This window comes from Branchiostoma lanceolatum, chromosome 8, assembly GCF_035083965.1.
Source record: "Branchiostoma lanceolatum isolate klBraLanc5 chromosome 8, klBraLanc5.hap2, whole genome shotgun sequence".
In the NCBI taxonomy this organism is placed as follows: Eukaryota; Metazoa; Chordata; class Leptocardii; order Amphioxiformes; family Branchiostomatidae; genus Branchiostoma; species Branchiostoma lanceolatum.
This window is the reverse complement of record NC_089729.1, coordinates 8,555,614-8,576,595: the sequence shown is the minus strand read 5'-3', so window position 1 is coordinate 8,576,595 and position 20,982 is coordinate 8,555,614. Positions and strand designations below refer to the sequence as shown.

The following is a 20,982-nucleotide window of genomic DNA, read 5'->3' as shown; positions in this document are numbered from 1 at the left end:
GGGGCAAAAATAGCTTAGGGTGAATAATTGGTCAGGAGAGTCAGTCGACGGGAAGGTTAACATTCCCCCTCCGAAGCGACTGGCCAATGACACCCTAGGCCTATGGTGAAGTCCACTGGCAAAATTATTGTCCCTCTAGCCAGTGTAGTTAGTTTGGTCAAAGGGGTTAAGATATTTTAACCTCCTTGGTAGAGACTAGCATAGTACATTGTCATCTGAAAATCTGCTTGTAGCTTCTGAGCTATATTTTTGCTTTCCAAAATATTCACCAGTCCGTATGGTACAGTGTTGTATCAACCAAATGGAATTATACAACAGTTTATAAAAGTTATGTATGATTAAATAGCGGATCGGTCAACTTGTCTGTAGCGCTAAGAAATCCCTTAAATGTTGGTCTTCTTTAAACCTCGTTGGCGCCATTGCATCAGTCGGACCTATTCCTCATGTCACACAGTTGTTGCATTTAATCCAGCATTCCATCTGGCATGTCGTTATTTATTATAAGCGATACCACAAGTAAGGATACAGTTGGGAGTTGACTTGACACTCCCCATCCTTCACAACAACTGCAACGAGACTGCTGAGAATAACATGCCGGAAACATGTCTATTTTGAAATAGCATTTGAGAGATGTAAAGGGCAGAGTGTTCGTGCAGGTAAGTCGACGGAGGAGACGCGCAGAGCCGGTTAGGCCATGTTGATTTGATTTTATGGATGACATCCACGCGCGCATCAATTTTCGCCTGTTTCTCCCAAAAAAAGAAGTTTTCAACCACACTGTAAATCGTGCAAAGCAGCTGCAAAATAGCAAATACATGCCTTGAATTGCCAACATTTTTTTAGGGAAACAGATAGTAATATCATAGTATGCCAAAGCAAATTCCAAGGTCAAAGTAGAAGATGTGAAAGAAAAAGAAAATGAATCATATATTATTCGGTAGGCCATACTCTATGTGTTTATTCATTTGTTCAGCCTTCCTGACAACTTAGATTTCATAATGAAGGCAACTTTTTTTCCAAACATTTTTTTCAATCGTACGCTCGCATCAGTTTTGGAGTTCCCAAAGGATGTCATCCATATAATCAAATCAACATGGCCTTACTTAGCAGTACTTCTGGGTAATGTTTGTCAAGAGGAAGTGATGTCGTGGGATTGTGTCTGATTCCAGAGGGTAATGGATCTAAAAAATCTGTGAACTTAACAACATCTGGAGAATTGGTTATGCATAAACTCAAGTAACAGATATCGACTTTAGAACAACAGAACAATCCAAACACTACCCGTTGCAACTACAGAAGTATTTTACGAGATAAAATCGATGGAGATCATAAACAAGCATTCTTTATATCAAGTTTGAAGCTTCTAATGCCAGCTGCAGCGAAATCCGTCCCCAGAGGGTAACACCTTCTGTTCAATGACTTCATTCAGCCGTTCTTTTCTACATCACCTGCCATCTTAACACATATAAAGCGAGAAGCCATCCATCGCATTTTGTCATATTTTTCAATACGATCAATCATGATATGATGTAGTAAGTACTTTGTATTAAGTAGTTTAGCAGCTTAGCTTTCTAATCATTTGACTGCCCAGGGCCAACTTCAAGTTTCCCCTCCATGACATTGACAATGAGATTAGCATTCATCACATCCCATTTCAAAGCAAATATTACCAACTTTTCAATCTCCACAACTGACTAAGATTAGGAAATTACTTACGGACGTTTTCGAGTGACATCCATCACTCTTCCTTTTTTTTACTTCGCTTTTGGACAAACAAGGACGACGTGGCACTGCACTCGAGTTTTTCATAACTTGATTTAACAGTGCCACGTACAGAGATCAATATACCCATTTTTACACCTGGGTGGAGTGAGAATAGTCGTGTAAAGTGCCTTTCCCTAGGGCACAACATTAGTGGTGACAGGGGATTCGAACCCGGGACCACTGGATTCTGGGCCGACCACCCTGCCGTTACGCCACGCGACATCCATCATTCTTCGTCAGCGGTACTAGAATAAAATGAAGAAGAGTGATGGATGCCACTCGAAACGTCCGGAAGTAATCTATCAATCGTATCCAGTTCAAGAGATTGAATTGCCTTTGAATATTGTTTACCTGGATGTTAAACTTTCATCAACGTATTACCAGTCTTACATTTGATTTGTACGCAAACCATCCAGAAGTCAAGCGGGTAAATAGCGAATCATCCGACGACTTAGACTTAGCCAGGTGACGTGACATGCGGCAACATTAAGTACATCTTTTATCCGAGATCCTTGACGTGACCCTGCATCCCTGGAGGTTAAGTCATGTTCATCTGAAGATGTCTCTCCGGGATGTGCGGAGTAGACATGTTGACAGAAGGTTGAGACCTGCAATCTGCCTCGATGTTTCAGTCTGTCGAGCAGGTCCTCCTTCTGCGCTGACAAGATCGCATGACTGTACATTGCACAGAAAAGCTTTTAACGTCTCCCCTTGTATTGCGTGAACACGACACCGGGTCAAATTTTAGAATGCACTCGCTTTTAATGTGCATCATCTTAACACTTTATATTGTCTGGATTGCTATGGCCTACTACGTACACCTAGGACCTTTGAGTTCAGAAATGATTGCCCTTTGTTTACTGAAATAAGCATTGTCCGTATGACGTCTCTAGAATAGTGCTTCATGTTCTTTCTACATTGTAATTGGCAAACATGCTAGCAACAGAAAACTAAAAAAGAGCACTCTCATCGCGACTTAATGGTTATTTATTTATTTTCAACGGTACAAAGCAAGTACCCCAACTCGTACACACCAAATACACACAAGAGATGTTACTACATGTACAATGCCTGACACAAAAGTTTGACTAACGCACTAGACCCACTCGCCAAGCAGAAAAATGGAAGGAAAGATTATGACCTTCTTCTGACTTGTCCGATTTTCTAACAGTCGTTACAAAACGGCGCAAGTCAGAAGAAGGTGACAATCTTCCCACCCAACCTCTGCTTGGAAAGTTAACTACACCACTGTATCGATGATTTTGGAACAAAATCATCATTCATAATTACTACGATGACATTCCGTCTGTTGAATAAACGATATCGCAAACATTCACACTATATGTGATTTGGTTTACATACAAATCAAAGGTTTTCTGGAATATTTACACCTGATTCATCTGTCCCGACTGCTGTTCAAAAACATTAACTGACCAGTCATACACCATAGCAGACGTAGCATATCCAAGGCTTTATATTTGTCAATGAGGTTGCTTTCGCCTCCCGTTGTCTTGGATGGTTGCTTAGGCGTTTTGCGTCATCAGTAAACAAGCTTTAGCGCGTTGCTGGCTGATTTTTGTAGCTGTACACGGATCCAATCGTTATGCCCGTGTGCCTTTAAACTGCAGTCACTTGCAAGGAATCTCATGGGTTTCTGTTGTTGCACTTTAATACAACTTTCACCTTACTTCCACAGCTTTCTTTGAAAGTTTTACAAAGCAAGAACCAACGCAAGGCACTATACCTTAGGGCGCCTTGTGCATGCACACGAGGTAAAATTAATGTTTTTGTAGTATCGGATCCCAACGGCCAGCCACTGCGCGCATGCAATGTTACATCCTTCTCGCTCTGATACACGGTGTTCCTGATTACAGTTTGGTGACTTTCAGACTGATTGATTCAGTAGCACTTGCTCTGTGACATTCACATCTTCATCCTTACGTTAAGTGGAGTTGCATCCAACGAAATGCACTCATTTCAACCACATTAGTTTTTCGAAAACAATGCAGCTGTTGCCTGGACTTCACGTCTACTGGCAGATGCAATTCGTGCATGGCGGTATGTTCATACGTCTGTGCTCTTCGAGGCTGAAGGCAAAGACATGCGGTTGTGTCATAATATAGTCAGTCTCTCGGGATATCTGTTAGCCATGGCGGTCTGGTACGACATGGGGTAGCCTTCCTCATCGGCGGGGTTATTGGTAACATTCCGGGCCTTGTACTCCCCGATGAAAGGGTACCCTCCTTCCAGGTGGTTTGAGGAGGTCCGCATCTTGTAGCCTCCCAGGGAGTTGCTGGAGGGGCTGCGCGGCGCGTACGGTCCGTCGTTGGAGAGGCTCCTGCAGGGGTAGCCCAGGTGGTCGTACGTGGACCCCCGGGGAGTGGGTGGGGCGGAAAGACACGGGGTCGGGTACATGGCACGTCTGGCGATCGCGCGGCTTCGCGCGTTCTCCTCGTCGTCGCTCATGTAGAGTCTGATGAACAGGTAGATGGAGAGGACTCCCGACAGTTCCGTCAGCCCGAAGGACATGGCGGCCATGAAGAAGGACCAGCTGTACTGGTAGTGGAAGGAGGAGTCGGCGAATTTGTTCTTGTCCCGGTGCATCACCTCGTCATTGATGGCGGAGATGTATACAATCAACCCCACCACGGTGAACAGACCTGCAGTAATGAAAAATAATAAGCCAATGCCTCCAAAGAACACGTCAGCCCTACAATGTATGTAGAAACATCAGATAGATCTATAGACTAGACATTTTGTACCCTTGTTACGTTATCACCTTGCAAACATATTTCGGGCATGAGCTTGCAACTTAGTTCAATCTTGCCATACCTCGTAATGTTATGAGCTTGACTCTCCAAGCAGATGTGAAGGCCCGGCTCATTTGTACTGTTTTAGCGTTGCACATATCTAACGAATCGCCTTCTACTATAAATCTTCTCCATATACTGCAGTGCCAGCAGATGTATAGCAAGTGGCAGGAGTGCTAAATGTCGCAAAAACGGATCCGTACATAAGTTAGAGATCAGACATATGGTGATCTATGTAACAGCTCCAGACTAATCCCAGACAACTGTGCATTCTTCAGTGCATGGTGGTGGCCGTGACGGGCCGTTGAGGAAATGTATTGATTCCACAGAACAAAATAAACATTCTCCATTACATCTAACATAAGCCAATTCTAGTTCCTCAAGCGTAATCGCTAGAATATGACCCACCAACCTGGAGCCTTTAGATATAAACACAGCTAATATGAATCTTATGAGACCGGCAATAAACATCATCAATATGCAATAGTGTGCGCAATCTTGGATTGGCAATGTCTCACGTCTTAAAGTGTGACGAACGTTTACGCGAGCAATCTAAAATTCTTTTAACTGGCAAAGTGTAAGACGCTAACTCCTCATTTTTTCTTTATCAAATAAACCCATAGACTAGAGATAGGATTTGTCCCTTGAGTCCCTCTGTTGAGAGTAGATTAGAAATTCAGATGCTAGTATTTCAAAACGTTTAACTGAACGTGTGTCTGCAATGCTGATATGTTGATAAAGAATTGGACTGAATTGAATTCTTTAGGCTATGGCTATGCATGACAGCCTCGTACACGAAAGAAAATATGTTGTACTGTGCATCTTATTTCCTGCATGTATAACCTTCACCGAAGTAACAGTCGTATTAGTTTCTAGATGCAACCGAAGGTTACCATTCATCTTGTTTATGATTAATAGACCGGTCGAAGCAAGTCCCCGACTGAGGAATAATTTCAACTTTCAATTCGGATTCATACGTCAGTTATCCACATAGTAGTAATAGATATTCCTAAAATTGTAAATAGGACCTTTCCATAAGTCATGAAATCTGTCGTTTTACCTTGGATGAATGTCGGTACTACGTAATGTTTGATTTCTTTACACTGCAGTATAGTCCACTTGTTTGCTGACTTCTTAGTAATATTTCTTATTCTGATATTAGATAGAAAGCCTGTCGTCTGATTGTTGGTTTCAAAATACTGTGCCAGCTCTTTTGTAATTGTGCATACCTTTTGTAATCCAGGGTTTTTATTATGTGTACTGAAGTTATCATATACCTCCTTCATGTTGCGTTTTTCTTTGAAGTATGACGAGAAGAGAATGTTGTACCTCAGGGCGGGGATTAAGGATTCAATTTGTTGCGTAAGACAAAGCTGCAGGCATGGCTCTGTTCTTGAACTTGAACGCCCGTTCAGTGGATCCTAGGCGCCTGTGTAATTCGGCTCGCAACAACGAATCAATTGAGCTTACTCTGTACGTAAGTTACTAAATATCTTTTTTCATCATCCGCCGCTTTCTGCCATTTCCCAGGCAGAAAATCGATATCACATAAAGCTATTGCATTACGGAGGAGGATTAACAACGACAGAGGTCCAATAAGTTTTAAACATCCATTCATCACGGCACGTTCCAAGGAGCACAACTTCGGAGATCAGCTAGGGGAAGGAAGCGACGAATCGTGGATGACAAATCAACCCTCATCCGTATACATGGGGGAGTTTCTCTAATATCTCTTCTAATAAATTAATATCAATAAAGCATTTGCTCTGACATTTTAGGCACTTGTGTAACAGGTTCTTACTTTACACGCGGAAAATCATTGCGTTTCACGCATGTATAAAGTTTTTGTAGCGAATTTGTTTTCTGTGGTATATTTCAACCCCAGTGGGAGGCCGTAACAATTCCTTTATATGTGATGTTCACCAAAACTAACTAAATAATTTCGTAAGACCGATATCCATAGAATGGAGATAAGATTCAATAACATATTTCCAATCTACCTTTATTCCATATTTTAGCTAATTTGGCTGAGATATCATGGAAAGGTGCATGAAATAATTTTGTAGCATCAAACTACCCAAGGGGTATGAATTAATTAGTTTTGCGACGAATCGTTGCTGACAAATCAAAGTCTTACTGTTTTCCAGTTTTCTTTGCATGTGGACATATTGGAATAACAAGCTACTTTCCTACTTCTTCCCTTCCACTACGTGATTTCTATCTATGCAGGTATTTCACGGTTAGATGCGTAATTCTATGGCGCGTTTGGTAAGGAAAGCATTATAGTGCAGGCTCGTAACACTAACAGTTACGGGTCGGAGTGGCGCCTTTACTTCGTCCAATCATGACATATCCCAAAACACCCGCTTTCCATTAAAACCCCAGTCCACTAGGGTGTCGACCTCGCTGCGACGTAAAATTTGTACCTTTTGTATGATATTCCCATTATAACGTCAGGGGTCACACAGATTCGAGAGCGCAGCGCGATCGCTGTCTAGTGGAATGTGGGCCTTAGAGGCTGAGACCGATGAGCGACCAAATATGTGACAGATTGCCCAATAAATTTCAAAGACAAAGAACGTTTTGTTTTGTTTTGTGATCTTACTTTTGCATCTGGCATCATATTCCAATAAAATCAAGCTGGGGGCACATAAATGCAATTTTGGTCCAACTCAACGGTCGCTTATTCTGGTAGAAATTAAGGAGAACATCTTATGAAGTTTTTTGAAATCCCGATGGAAATCATTTTTACCTAAACGATCCATATCATATTCTTTTTCTCTTCTTGGTGTCGGGAAGAATGACCTCTCGTATCTTTAAAATGCCAAATCTAAATTAGATTGACGTCACCTGTGTCTCGTGTGCCTGCTGGCCATATGGGACATTTATGGGCCAGTTATGACTTTATGTTTGTAATTGGGTTCGTGCCACAATGTGACATACCTCGACAGGAGCTCTGGGTTTAAAACGTGATTTAAACACTGTGACTGAGTGAGTGGTTTGCACAGCGGGGCACGGGGGAGAAACGTTTTGCATGTCAAAATAATCGTTTTGTACCGTTTTCTCAAATGGAATATCTTAACAAATATGACCTATTCATTTTCTATGGAACTTAGGTGAGTTAAGTGCTTGTCCTTTGCAGTACAAGTACCTCTTTGTAGAGCACATTGGATCTCGGCGCAACGGGGCCATTTCTGCTGAGCTTCCCCGCCCAATTATCTTGTCCTTGATGTGCAATGGAGGAGTGTGGCATGGACTTAGAATACGTAATACTACTTGTATGTTTCAGTACAAACGCATTGACACAGCAGCATTGCAATTCGCGTAAACTCCGTGCTATCTAATGGGGCAGTATTTCACCATGAAAGCACGCATATGGCCCATTCTGAATACCATATAGAAGATTATAGTAGTTTTAACAAGCCGAACCGGAGTGGTCTAAATGAAGCCATTTCACGTAGTCAAGTGTAAAAAGTAAATAACGCTGTGAAAGTAGCGCTAACGCTCAACGTACAACGGGCCGCTATCAGCATCAAGGGACTCATTGCTTTTTTGTAGCCCCTAAAAGACTTCTTGCTTTTTAGTCATTATCGTAAATAGAGGCTTCTGCATTGCGACGTTCTCCCCGAACAACTTTTGAAGGTACAATGTAGAAGTTGTTCGTGCGTCGCCAAACGTGCCGTGGAATACAGCATATATCCAGGAGGGAATCCGCGGCATTTACACAGGTTTTAAATAGCTTCGCGGTTAACATCCCAAGCCATTACGGAGAATTACGGGGACCACAGAGCGCTTTAAGTATCTCGTGATGTGATTACTTGTGTTAGCTAGAAATCCTTGTTACTTGGAATTATTAGGTTGTTTAGCATGCTAGCAGTAAAATGTCTTCTAAATTAAGTATCCTGGTAAGAGGGCAAGAAGGGACGGATAAACTATATCATAAAGGGCATGTTTCGGGGGCTAGAAAGTTTTAAAAGGAGAGAGAAACCTTTCCCTTCAAACGATCTACACATAATTTCTCCTCTCGTCCAGGAAGACAATTGCCCCCGCAGTGCTGAAGAATAGCCGCTGGCAGATTCACCACTGCGGTAGGTACACGCTTCGTTAATGCTACGGTCACAAATTGATAAAAAGGGGCCCCGCCGGGCAGTTAATCGACTGTTTTTTGCACTTTCGGGCGTGACCCATACGTAATCCGTGGGACACCTTGCGACTACCGGGCTATTTTGAGGGCACGACCGGGCCCCGCGTTGATTTTAACTCCGAGTTTAAGCGGTCACAGATAGACGCCGTAAGCTAATCGTGAGAACACCGGGTTGCACGACAATCGTGTAAAGCAATTTTTTACTCATATTCATAGCATCCCATCTGATTGTAATGTATTTATTGATTAGGCTGTCTATATTCCCCGACACTTAATATGAAATTTTCCAGTAACGTAAACTTCAATAGAATTATGTTTTTCTAATAACTTTACAGCAGATTGGAATATATGGAAGCCGTGGCTACATCTTCCCAACAGGCTTCCTCCTGTCATACACCGTGCAATCATGAATTCTTATTGAATTATGAATGGCTTAGTATAACAGTATAAGGGTTTGACCTTCTTGGCACCCAAACAAATTAAACTTCAGTATCGAATAGCTGATTAGTTGTCATTGAGTAGTTCTGTCTTCAATATGATTTATAGTTATGACGGGGGCGTCGTCGTACTGTTCCGCTGTATAGAAACTGTTTGAAATGAACTTTTTGGACTTTTGACATATCAGGCTACTGTAAGAGTCGTCATTGAGCTGGGATGTTCACGGATGAGATTAGCCTCCATAGCAGGCTCGAGCTTGCTGGGCCCGGGCCAAATGAAAGGCTGGCTGCACAAAACGACCCAGTACAAAAAGAAGTCATCAACAAAAGTGTACTTTTTGTAATTCTTGTTTCTTTCACTGTAACTTTAAGTTCACTGTTTTCACTGTCACCTCTGGACCGTGAACTTATCATCACAGTGAAAAACCTATTTATGATTCCTTCACACATCCTTTCTGCAAGTCACTTGCTACCACCGTGAAGTTAAAGTTCAGTGAAATTGTCCCTTTTTCTTACACCGTGAAATTTTTGCTACCGTGAACTTAAAGTGAATTACAGTATTATCAGCCCCCCCCCCCCCAGGCCCAGAGAGCCTGCTATGGAGCCTAGGATGAGATTCTGATATCCTGAACTTCCCTATTTTCACCTTATCATGAATGTGCTCTTACCTGAAAGTATGAAGAGGATCCCGGAGGCGAAGGCATTGAGCTTCCGTTGGGGGTTGACATGACCTATGGTGGACACCACGCAGCCCAGAAACGTCATCACCAGACTCACTACCGGAAACGGCATGGCGGAGGAGATCACCCCTAGAAGAACCGGAAGTGACGACATCAAATGATTGAGCGGACATTCGAGCAAAAAAGTAGGGGAAATCCAAACGTCTATAAAACTTTGCAAATTTTGCGAAGTCAGCTATGCGCACTATGATCATCTCCAAGAGACGCATTGCTTCTTGTGTACGAAAATAGTGAAGTACGAAATATGGTTGCACATGATAACGAGATAAGCACCAAATGAGACCAAATTCTCTGGTGATCAGGAAATGCGAGCGAAGCTAGTCGACAGAGGCTTTACAATAACACACATGTGACGTACAGTAACAACGTCCGCGTAAGTGCAAATGGCTGCAACCGCAAGCCTTCAAAACAGATAATACATTTAAAAGTAGATCATTTCCCCATCAGACTGCACGTTCCACCGAGGATTCCGCACCATCCCCGCTGCTCCTCTGACCCGTGCGTCCCTGACCCGTGACACAAGGGACGTGACGGATATGGCCGGTGCAATATCAGCATTTATTTTCTCATATACTGCCCATGTACCTCAATCTTTGATGTAACGATTCTCGGGCCTAACTGTTGATTGCTTGTGCTCTATGACACAAATCTATAGTGATTGATCGCATCTACAGCTATATCGGGATGCGGCCCTGTGACACCTTTCTGCTCGGTCGATCTGGCATACGTTTAAGAACTGGAAACGCCAAACGGATTAGTTTTAACACCACTTCGATCGTGTTGTTTTTCTCTCCCTTTTTCTGTCATTCAGCCCTTAAATATGCCAATCTAGGTTGTCATTTTTACTTTTAAGACTCTGTGCAGTATTTATCTAACGGTTGTCATGCCAAATTCATGTCCCCAATGTGCTCCCCATTTCAACGTTATAGTATTCATGGTTAGAGAAATTTGTCCAGCTGCCCCGCAACATTAAGTTAGGCCATACTGGTTTGATGATATGGATGACATCCTCTTGGAAAAAGTTAGGCAGATTCTCTAGTTCCACCCCGCTATACTAATACTTCTATAACGACTATTTTGATTGAATCTGAATCACATGAAAGACGAATTATAATGAGTTTAGAACATGTCAAGAACCTAGACTGCTTGACAATTGCGTGGGCGTCACTCAAAAAGTTGACACTCGAAGGAGATATCGAATAATCCAATTAAGATCAAATCATTTGGTGGCACTAGCAGGCCATAGAATTATAGTGGGAGGACCCAGACATCTTCGGTCGACTGGTTCTAAAATGAAAAGTTCTCTGGGTACATCTACTTCCGTATCATTTGAAACCACAAGGGGAAATATTGTTTTTCTTCCAATATGAACGTCTCGCAAGTCATTTTGAAAGTCGACTTAACTCCCAGCGGAACAGATCCCATGGATTGCAATCTCATCAAAAGTTGTGATGGCTCTGTGTGTCCGTGGTTAGAATAAAACCTGCGTTAAGCCAATAAAATCACATCTTCCCACGCAAATGGGCCACAAAGGCATCAGGGTTTTAATACAGACATTGAACATGCATAGATTAATGTGATTTATCTGATATATACTTTATTATGATGTCAGAAAACGGCGGATCAATGTCTTTGGAAAGTTACTGCTCTAGTTCTGTCGTTTCGACGAACGATCTGATATGATATGCAGGTCCTGCGGGCGAAATTCAAAGATAGTCGTCCTCCAAATTGACAAGCTATCACAAGATCATAGGATTGATATCGAGCTTGCTGTTTGTAATGGCTCCGATATGTGGCAAGATGAAGGATATAATTTCTTGGCAGTCAGTCAAAAAGTCGTCTGAAAACAGGCCGGTTGGATTTTTGGCGCCAACTGGTCGGACCAGACCGCCGGGATTCTCCACATCTAGACTAATCGCGGACCTCGGACGTTTATGTATCATATAGAAAGAATTGATTTTTCCGTACAGCCGAATCAGCTGATAGATTCGTGCCAAAGTTGACGTCACGTAATAATCCGGGATTCCGGGGAGAAGCGCAAGATTAACTACGATCCTATTCAGATTTAAGTTTGACGTCACACGGACTGAAAGGTTTGACCTGTCTTTACACACAGGCCGGCTCAGAAACGTTTGGGTATGGATGGGTCAAGATACCAAAACATAGTTATGAGAGGCGTTAACTTTGTGAGAGGGACGTCGCCGTTATTGTGTATTACTAGTCTCTCCCATTCCTAAGGCTATGTTGATTTGCATATGGTAAATTCCAAATCAAAGAAGAAGGTGTGAAAGAACGTAAATGCATGTAGAATCTTTTATTCTGTGTACCATACTCAAATGTTCTGTTTATCCTTCCTAACCAAGTAGATTTCATAATGAAGGCTACTTTTGTTTTGCAAAACTTTATTTTCATTCGCACGGTCGTATCAATTTGAGGTCGCCGAAAAATGTTATCCATATTATAATCAAATCAACATGGCCTAACTTAGTAGATAGTAGAAGATGACCGAATGGGATGAAAACTTTACCAGAGGACTTAGCCGGCCATATATACAGTTACATAGATTTGCAAGCAAAATGACGACTGCGTATTGCCATCATCAGTGAATAAAGGCACTGTGCCAAGATTGAAATGAAGCACTGCTGTGCCTCAATCAGTCATTGGGAATTGCGATGACCCATTGCGATGTCTGGGATCTGTATGTAATGAAAAATTGCCATACTTACTCATGATGGAGGGCGTGGTGTATTTGCTGGGACCGTAGTTTTTACCCAGAGGTGCGCCGAACGTCGAGATCTTCACACACATGCCGCTTCCGTTAGCTGATAAGGGGAGGAGAACAAAAATAAGTCATTTTACAAACTGACTGAATGGTCAGGCAACCAACCAACTAACCAACCAACCAACCAACCAACCAACCAACCAAAACCAATCCACACACCTAACCACCAACCCACCCAGACACACATTCCGACTCAGTCAACCACCGACACCCACAAACCAATCAACCAACCAACCAACCAACCTACCAACCAACCATCCAACACACCAACCAACCAACCAACCAACCAACCAACCAACCAAACAACCAACCAACCAACCATCTAACACACCAACCAACCAACCAACCAACCAACCAACCAACCAAACAACCAAACAACCAAACAACCAAACAACCAATCATTAAACTTTTGTTGCTATCACGTAGTCGGTAGCGTTATGTCGTGTTGCTTTGGAAAATTGTTACTTTTAAAAGTTGTCTGCCGATTACTTTTGCCGAATGGCGGAATTTTCCTCACCATTACCACCTTTCAAAGGCAGGTTTGAAGCTCCAAAAGTTACTGCCGTCGGCTTTGTTGCAGATTTTGAGCGACTACCTCCTCTGTATATCCTATGAGCAAAGATTTTCTTCCTACATCTTAGACAAGGTTTTACAGCCTGTATGTCTGTTCAGGGAATTCCTTCCATTGCGTTTCTGTGAGTTGTAACAGCGCCGAGTTTTACTAATGACAAGAGCTGGGCGCTAGCTGCCGCGTTCTCCATGTAGTCTAATTACTGTGGTTTCAGGAGGACTTTCGGAGCGCGGTACGGCAGTGTTAATGGCTTCACTGGTGAAAATAGATGCACCCAGCTATCTCTGTAAATTAGTGGGGCATGCCTCGTGTGTAATAAAGGTTCACTGGGAGTCGTTGAGGTAATATTTACATATCCTCAGTACTCCCGTGTTAACCATGCTGCTGGAGACGTCAGAGGCGTGCTGTTAAGTAGTACACACGTAATAAATATGAACTCTTTCGCTTGGAAATACGTTAGAATGAACTGCAATTGAACTTTCTCGTTTGTTCAGGTCACGGTGAAAGGTGTTCTACCTTAGTTTAAAGTACACGTGCCTACATTGATGTATAATTAAGGCAACACTGAATGGCACATGGAAAATAACATTATTCAAGGGAACGCTGTGTCCATTACGCTTGACGCTTAGTTAAAGTTGAATTACGAAACTGCGAAATAATGGCTACATCACCATAGTAACGGTAGATTATTTGATTGGCGGGTAGACGTCGGATTAAGAGAAGACAGTTTTATATCAATAGTCTTATCAAATTGTGCTTCCAGCCAGCCTCACACTAGTCAGGCCGCTATTGGCTCTCACAAACTCTACGGGGAAAGTCGTTTTAAAGCCCTTATACGACTGAGCCACGTGATGATCCTTCCAACAGACACTTCGTGGCAGACCCTTTGTTGGAAATTTTAGGTTAATGGCCCCCTGATGGCCGTCACTAAAAGCGTTTAGAAAGCAGAGGCAACTTTCTCTCTAAAGGACGTCGCACAGGTCCGATGACCATATAAACTGTTTCATTATTCCATAGTAACTAGCTAGACCGGGGAGAGTAATGCGGCTATAGTCTGTAATTCTTCACACCCCCATTCCACTTGGGCGGCGTCCGAGCTGCGACCGAGCAATTTGAGAGCGCGCTCACAGAATTTCATTGATACAAAAACGAATATTTATACGCCTTGTGTGTTTTGTTGTATTTTTAGTCATACTTTTCCATTTTGTAAGATATTCCAATTATGAAGTCAAGGGTTACACAATTCCAATTTAGGTCGCAGCGAGGTCCCATTGCAATCGCCGTCTGGTGGAATGGGGCCTAATTTACTGCTTCATGTGCCAGATGTCGTATCATGTTGATCTACTAAAAGCAGATACGCAGAAAAGTTGGCCAAACTGCTCTTCCATACGGCTCCCGTACCGCGATATGAAAGAGGCGGGTTATATTGTACCTGGCACGATGGCACGCATACTGACACCGCCGGCTGAATCTGCTTACTTTGGTTTCCATCATCGCACAGACTTCAAAGGAAGGCCGTTTTCTGTGTCCTGTGTCGTCTGCCTGGACATCCATCATAACGGCAACCTGCAACGGCGCGTGTCCATACCCGCCGTGCTGGGGAGATCTAACGGTACTAGAATAACTCCCAGTAGAAGAATCCTCGCAAACTCATATTTTATCATCTTCTTGTCAACGGTTTCTGCCAAGTTTTCAAGATCGCGCTCTGACCTCTGACATCTGGTGACCCGAGTGAAGGTAGAAGCTGCAACCGTCCATTAATCTTACCGCTATTACTATCTGTGTTGTTCACCTTGTAGTGCCTAGTGGCACATAGGTCATCAGCAAGTTTCCTTGCTGTTTCAGTAGTAGGGTATATTTCTTACATGGAGGGGTTACTAGCCCTTCCCTTTTAACGTGCTGGAGTCACCTTCTCCAACACGAGACCCCATTTTACGTCCCTTCCGAAAGACGGGTGCAGCTCCAACCAAGATGTCCTGCCCAGGATTGAATCGGGGTCTCCCACTTACCAACTAATTGGAACCACAAGTTACTGTGAGGCCGCTAACAGTTGAGCTACAGGGACATCCCAGCCGCTATCATCTCGATATGAACCCTGCCGTGCTGCATGTCCCCTCGTCGTCTAAAACTTTCGTTCGCGGAAAAATTTCTTAAAGAAACTTCTTCTCAAAGAAACTTCTCGTTACAATGTGTGACATTCAACGGCACTCGATTCTTCTACCAGCGGCACTGGCTTGCCGCTCTAATCCGGTTCAGCTGGATACCATCTCTGAAGCCTCTGGCTATTCCACAACATAACTGTGCACAATTACAGTAACTTCGTGATTTATGGCATAAAAGGTTTAATTTTACGGTAGGACCTCCTGTAAAGGGAAATGGCTACAGGGGCGAATGAGTCAGACTATTCCATAACAGACATAAGTGAATGTAGATGATAGACAATCGAGAGAAGAGGGATCAAATGTTTACGGGTATCGGGGGACAATGGTTGTGCGTCAGTTGTGGATGATAAATGCTCAACACGTCATACGCAAGCAGCTCTAAAAGCCAAGCTCCTCTGGCGCTACGGTACAACTTCTTCTTAAACCAGGGGATGAGCCATGGGGTTTGTCATTGGTACAGGCGTTCTCTAGGTGGTCCCTAGATAGTTTCCCAACTGGGCTATGTCGTCATTCGTGCTCTACAGTGTTGTATATCATTTGGCAACTACATTCACAGGCCCGTTCAAGAAATAGACCGACGTTAATGGCCCAATCTGAATCTAGCCATAGACATCGCGTATCTTTATCTATAATACCTTGGCTATCGTATAAAACGATTTTCACATAAATGACACTCTAAAACCGCCCCCATTGAGTGAAACCCAACCCGGGAGCTGTATTCGCTAGTTCTGCTCTTCATTTCCACTTCTCGGCCATCGCTGAGCGACCGTACAGCGCCCAAAATTGGATTCGTGTGACTCTTGATTTCATAACTGAAATATGATGCGCAATGTTAAGGTATGATTTAGAATACAATAAAACACACAAAAAATTAAAAAGAAACTCATTCGTTATCTATGAAATTCGTTGAGCGACCTGTCAGATCTCTGGTCGCAGCGCGGTCGCAGACTCTAGTGTAGAGGGGGTGTGATAGACAGTGGCAAGCTGATGCTGCGCTCTCCTCGACCAAACTTGAGCGTATATGCAAGTACGCATGAGTTGCGTATCAACATATTTTTGGATAAGGTAAATTTTTGGGCCGAAAAATTCATTTCTTTGGTTCGATAACAAGGCTGCACAACGGTGTGTTAAAGTAGAAAACAACTCCTTCCTCCCAAACTTTACCTAAAGCAAAAAAAAAAGTTCATAAGCAACTCATACGCACATGGATATACGCATAAGTGTGAGGGGGCCCGAACGGCAGTGGGATCTGCGCCGGCTACATGAACGCCGACGCGAGGGATAAATCCGCTACCTGCGCCTGGTGTTGGATTACTCCATCAGACATGCTGACGGACTATATCGATTCGCTAGAGTTTTTCGGAGACGTGAAAAATATATCCTCTTTCCAAATGGCCTGAATTATGGAGATGCCTCCTGCTGAAAAATAACATGTCAAACCCAGGACCAGGTCCGGTCAGTCAGACGGTGCCGGGGGTGTCTCTTAAATGGTACATTCGTGAATGTCAGCTGTAACTAGTTTATATTCATTGCAAAGTGATTTAGACGCCTTCGTGTACATTTCATGGGTTGGGGCCACATTAAATTTCACAGCTGTCTATTTTTTGCAGAAACTTGTGAGCTGACCGGTGTTGAAGATTTGGAAAGGGGGAGGGGCGACCAAGCATCGGCTTACATCCCCTTTCTAAAGTGAGGGCTCAATCATATCTCAATAATCTTTCAAGTATCGCTTTATACACTCATTCAACTAGAGCGGCGACCTCGCTGCAACCACGCTGCAACCAAGTGATTTGACAGATCGCTCGACGAATTTTAGAGATAAAAACACATCTTTTTGCGCTCGTGTGTTTTGTTGTCTTTTCAGTCATATTTTTATATTTTTCACGGCTTTCCAATTATGAAGTCAAGGCTTACACAAATCCAATTTAGATCTCAACGAGGTCGCAGCGTGATCGCCGTCTCTGTTGGATTGGGGGCCGGAGTCACCATGGTCTCTGCCAGTTTTTCAGCTGGTTCAAATCAGTTCGAGAGTTTCCGCAAGAGACACTTTAATTTGTAAGGTTTTGCCGACAACAAGTTGACAAATCTTTGATCGCTTAACGCTTTCTTTCTTTCCTGAGAGAATGTGAAATGAACTGAATTTATCCCAAACAGTGTCGAGATAGTGCAGCTTTACTAAAGAATGCTTGGGGAGGGGGAGTCACCGTTTTGTCCACTTGACAAGTGAACACGGATTGCCTTGACTTCATGTACATGTATTATACAATTTGCATTCGTGACTTTTTCATGAAGTTCGTGAAAACGCTTTTAGCACCGAAGTCCGAAGCACTTTTAAAACTTCTGCGGGTTGCGTGATTTGTGTGTACGATGGTCATTTGGCACATTCCTAAAGAAAAGTGATTTTACGTGGCTTAGCGCAAACGGGAGTCAATTACTTTGAGCTACTCTCTATATTCCCTTTAGAGTCTCCTGCAGTTCGAACGTTCATGATAACACTCAGAGTTAGATTCACTCACGAGGAATACCCCAGAAATGTCGTATTGATTTTTGGTGAAGAGCCTGTATCCGCCCTGTCCGCATGGGTGCCACGGGCGCGTTTGACGCCATTTACAATCCCATTCCTTGTGAAGGAGGAGATGATCTGGGTACAGGTAGATGCTGACTGCACGGGCACATTCGTCGTAGGAGGCCATCGTACAATTTTGATGTCAAGCAATTTTCATAGTCTCTAGCAGACTCCCTAGGCTGCTGGAAACAGTACATTTTCTTTCTCTTTGGGCAAATAGACTGAATGATACACCAGAGGAGTTGGCCGACCAGATTTACCCTAGGTTGGTTCCCGTAATTCTGGCCGGCTAACTCCTCTAGTTGCCCAATTTCTACAAATCCCAACAACCTAATAAATAATAAGGGGTCTGGTAGTGACTACAATTTTCAAGCAAGCTATGGCAGAAGCAACCACCGACAAGAATCTAAGGCAACCCTTTCCGTAACAAGACGGCTGAATTTTGTATGACACATGTACGACTATCCCAAGAATGCTAGCAGTTTGCGAGCCGTCGACGAAAGTGACCGGACCTTTCCCGTTCGGATAGTTACCATTATAACTTACAACGACGAAACTGTGACTCAATGAACGTAACTAAAGGAAAAACATGCCTTTTTATTCTCCAATTCACATATTGGAACGTATACTGGGATGTAGAGAAAAGTAACATTGCGGGTTGTGTTGCGGAAAATTGTCACAGTTGCACTACGCAATCTATCTGCTCAACGTTTTTCAACCAAGGCGTCATCCATATCAATTCGCGATGTTTCTATCACCCCAAGCAGAGGTTACTCCCTGATCCCACCCCCGAAAGCGTCTGCCATTTATTCGAAACGCTGCAATATCTCTCACAATAACAACCTTCAGTTCTAATTACCACCTATCGTCGTGCAAATAAGCTAAGTTAAAAGCATGTCTCTAAATCCAGGAAAAAGAAACGTCTCGTTTTGAAGGATTAGGTAGACAGGGAAAGATTGGATAGTCGATACTTGTGCGCGATGGGGACGATTTGACTTTCAGGGTAACGTTTCGGCTCGCCGCCTGGTCTCATAAATGCTAATGAGACGTACATACTGTGGCGAACCACGGTCGGGATTTAGTGAGAAAGTGCTACAAACAAAGAAGGCAATTTCGTGTTAGGGTATGTACAGGTCGATATATTGACCGAGTACCTTTGTAGCGCACTTAGTTTCCCGCTCAAAGATGAACAAAGGGGAGTTTTGATGTTATTGTTAGTATTTAGGGAATGTAGGACAGAGAAATGGAGGGTTGGGAAAAATGCAAGAATATATTCAGAAAAGTAAGCATGTTATGTTTGTTGGTGTGTTTGTGTCTGTCTGCCTGCCTGTGTGCAGAAGTAGAATGTAGATGTGCATGTCACTGATAATTAGTTTCATTTCCGCGTCCCAAATTGAAAAATCCTTTCTTAGTTGGCCCCAATTGCAAATACATTTTGAAACCAGGTAAACGATTTTTGAACTTGACCTTCCTTTGCACAACCACTACACACCTACCAAATATCATGAAGATCCATCAAAGGTTTCCCGAGTTATTCTCTTGACATACATACAGACCCACCCAACAGCCGGCTCAACCGAAAACATAATCTTCCCGAGTTCCTCGGCGAAGATAATTACGTATCTCCAATCCCCATTCTTGTAGCAAACAACACATTGGGGTTTAGCTGCTGGTGTTTTCCTCTTCCTTTATCTGTACCTAATCCCATCCTCATGTCTGAGGGTCAGGGTCTGTAGCCCCTGTCACACATTCAGCACCTTCCCAAGACTTTGCTCCCGACCGCTCACCAACCAAGGTTGGTGCTAGGTTGGGAGTAGCCTGAACACCGCCCTACACTAGCTCAAGCTCGCTCCTCTGGTCGCATCCGAGCAGAATATGACTTTCCCGATTTTGATTTTTCACATTTATAGTCAGCTGGTGCAGACGACTTTGAAAGACTATTAGGTAACTCCGCAACAACCAACCTCCACCATCAAAGGACCCTGCTCAACACTATAATTCCCAATCATAGTCGGGGGAAGGTCGGGCGACCATGGTCGGCTATGTGGGACAAGGGCTTCTAGTCCCAGCCCCTTCCATGCCTTCGAATACCTGGTCTTTATCTTTGTCCAGTCCCGGATATCATCCCTCTTGTCGCCCTCGACTTCTCATACCACTGACGACTCCTTGAAGAATGTGTGTAGAGAAGTTGGAGACCTTATCCCCTTCCTCCCAACGCTAAGTAAATCTCAAACCCTTTGTGTACACTGTGAAACGGGTTCGCCTTAATTGCCCTCCCCTGGGACGAGTTGTCTCATTATAATTGCAGTAACAACTAACAAGGATGTCAGAACTCAGGAGGATCAGATCTCCCAGCGCGCCTGGAGTAGACAAAAGTCAAATTTTCAAAATTATTCACCGATTGCAACGCCGCTATTATGGATATGCTTTTGACACGAACTGATTGAACGATATCATCTGTTTCTGGACAAACTATTTCTAAAAGGAAAATGACCGATCGGCATCCCTGCCGCGTTTCTCACGATCGATCGCACGGCCATTAGATTGCGCTGAAACCTTGTTGACATATGTCGGATAAATCAGGTATGCATGGAGGAGTGGAGAAACAAGTCTGCTAATAACAACTACAACAGTTCAGGTGGCACGGCGTGGACTTGTGGCCAGGGTTGTTGACTCAGATCTATCTGGAGGTACTGAGTTCGAACCCCTGACAGGTCCGTTGTTATATACTCGGGAAAGACACTTAACACAAATTTCCTCAAACGACTCAGGTGAAAATAACGAATTTCATAGATAGAAAACGAACCTGTTAACGCTTTGTGTGCATTGCTGTCTTTTTAGCCATACTTTTACATTTTGCATAATGTTCCAATTATGAAATCAAGGATTAGACAAATTCGATTTAGGTCGCAGCGAGAGCGCAGCGCAGCGCAATCGCCGTCTAGTGGAATTGGGGACTTATTGATCTCCGTAGTTGTTCTCACCAACATTGACGTAACATCAGCA

At 43.3% G+C, this 20,982-nt stretch overlaps 1 protein-coding gene across 1 annotated transcript in view; it reads right to left on the bottom strand.

Annotated features, from left to right (window-relative positions):
* Positions 1 to 2,735: 2,735 nt before the first annotated feature.
* LOC136440219 (voltage-dependent calcium channel gamma-5 subunit-like) overlaps positions 2,736 to 20,982 on the bottom strand; it is a 37,533-nt gene continuing 19,286 nt past the window's right edge. The window contains exons 2-4 of the mRNA XM_066436113.1: positions 12,622 to 12,717; positions 9,824 to 9,964; positions 2,736 to 4,424 (exon numbers count right to left, since the gene is read on the bottom strand). Coding sequence (XP_066292210.1) covers positions 3,877 to 4,424; positions 9,824 to 9,964; positions 12,622 to 12,717 — 785 coding nt within the window. The 3' untranslated portion in view covers positions 2,736 to 3,876. The remainder of the gene's footprint in view (positions 4,425 to 9,823; positions 9,965 to 12,621; positions 12,718 to 20,982) is intronic.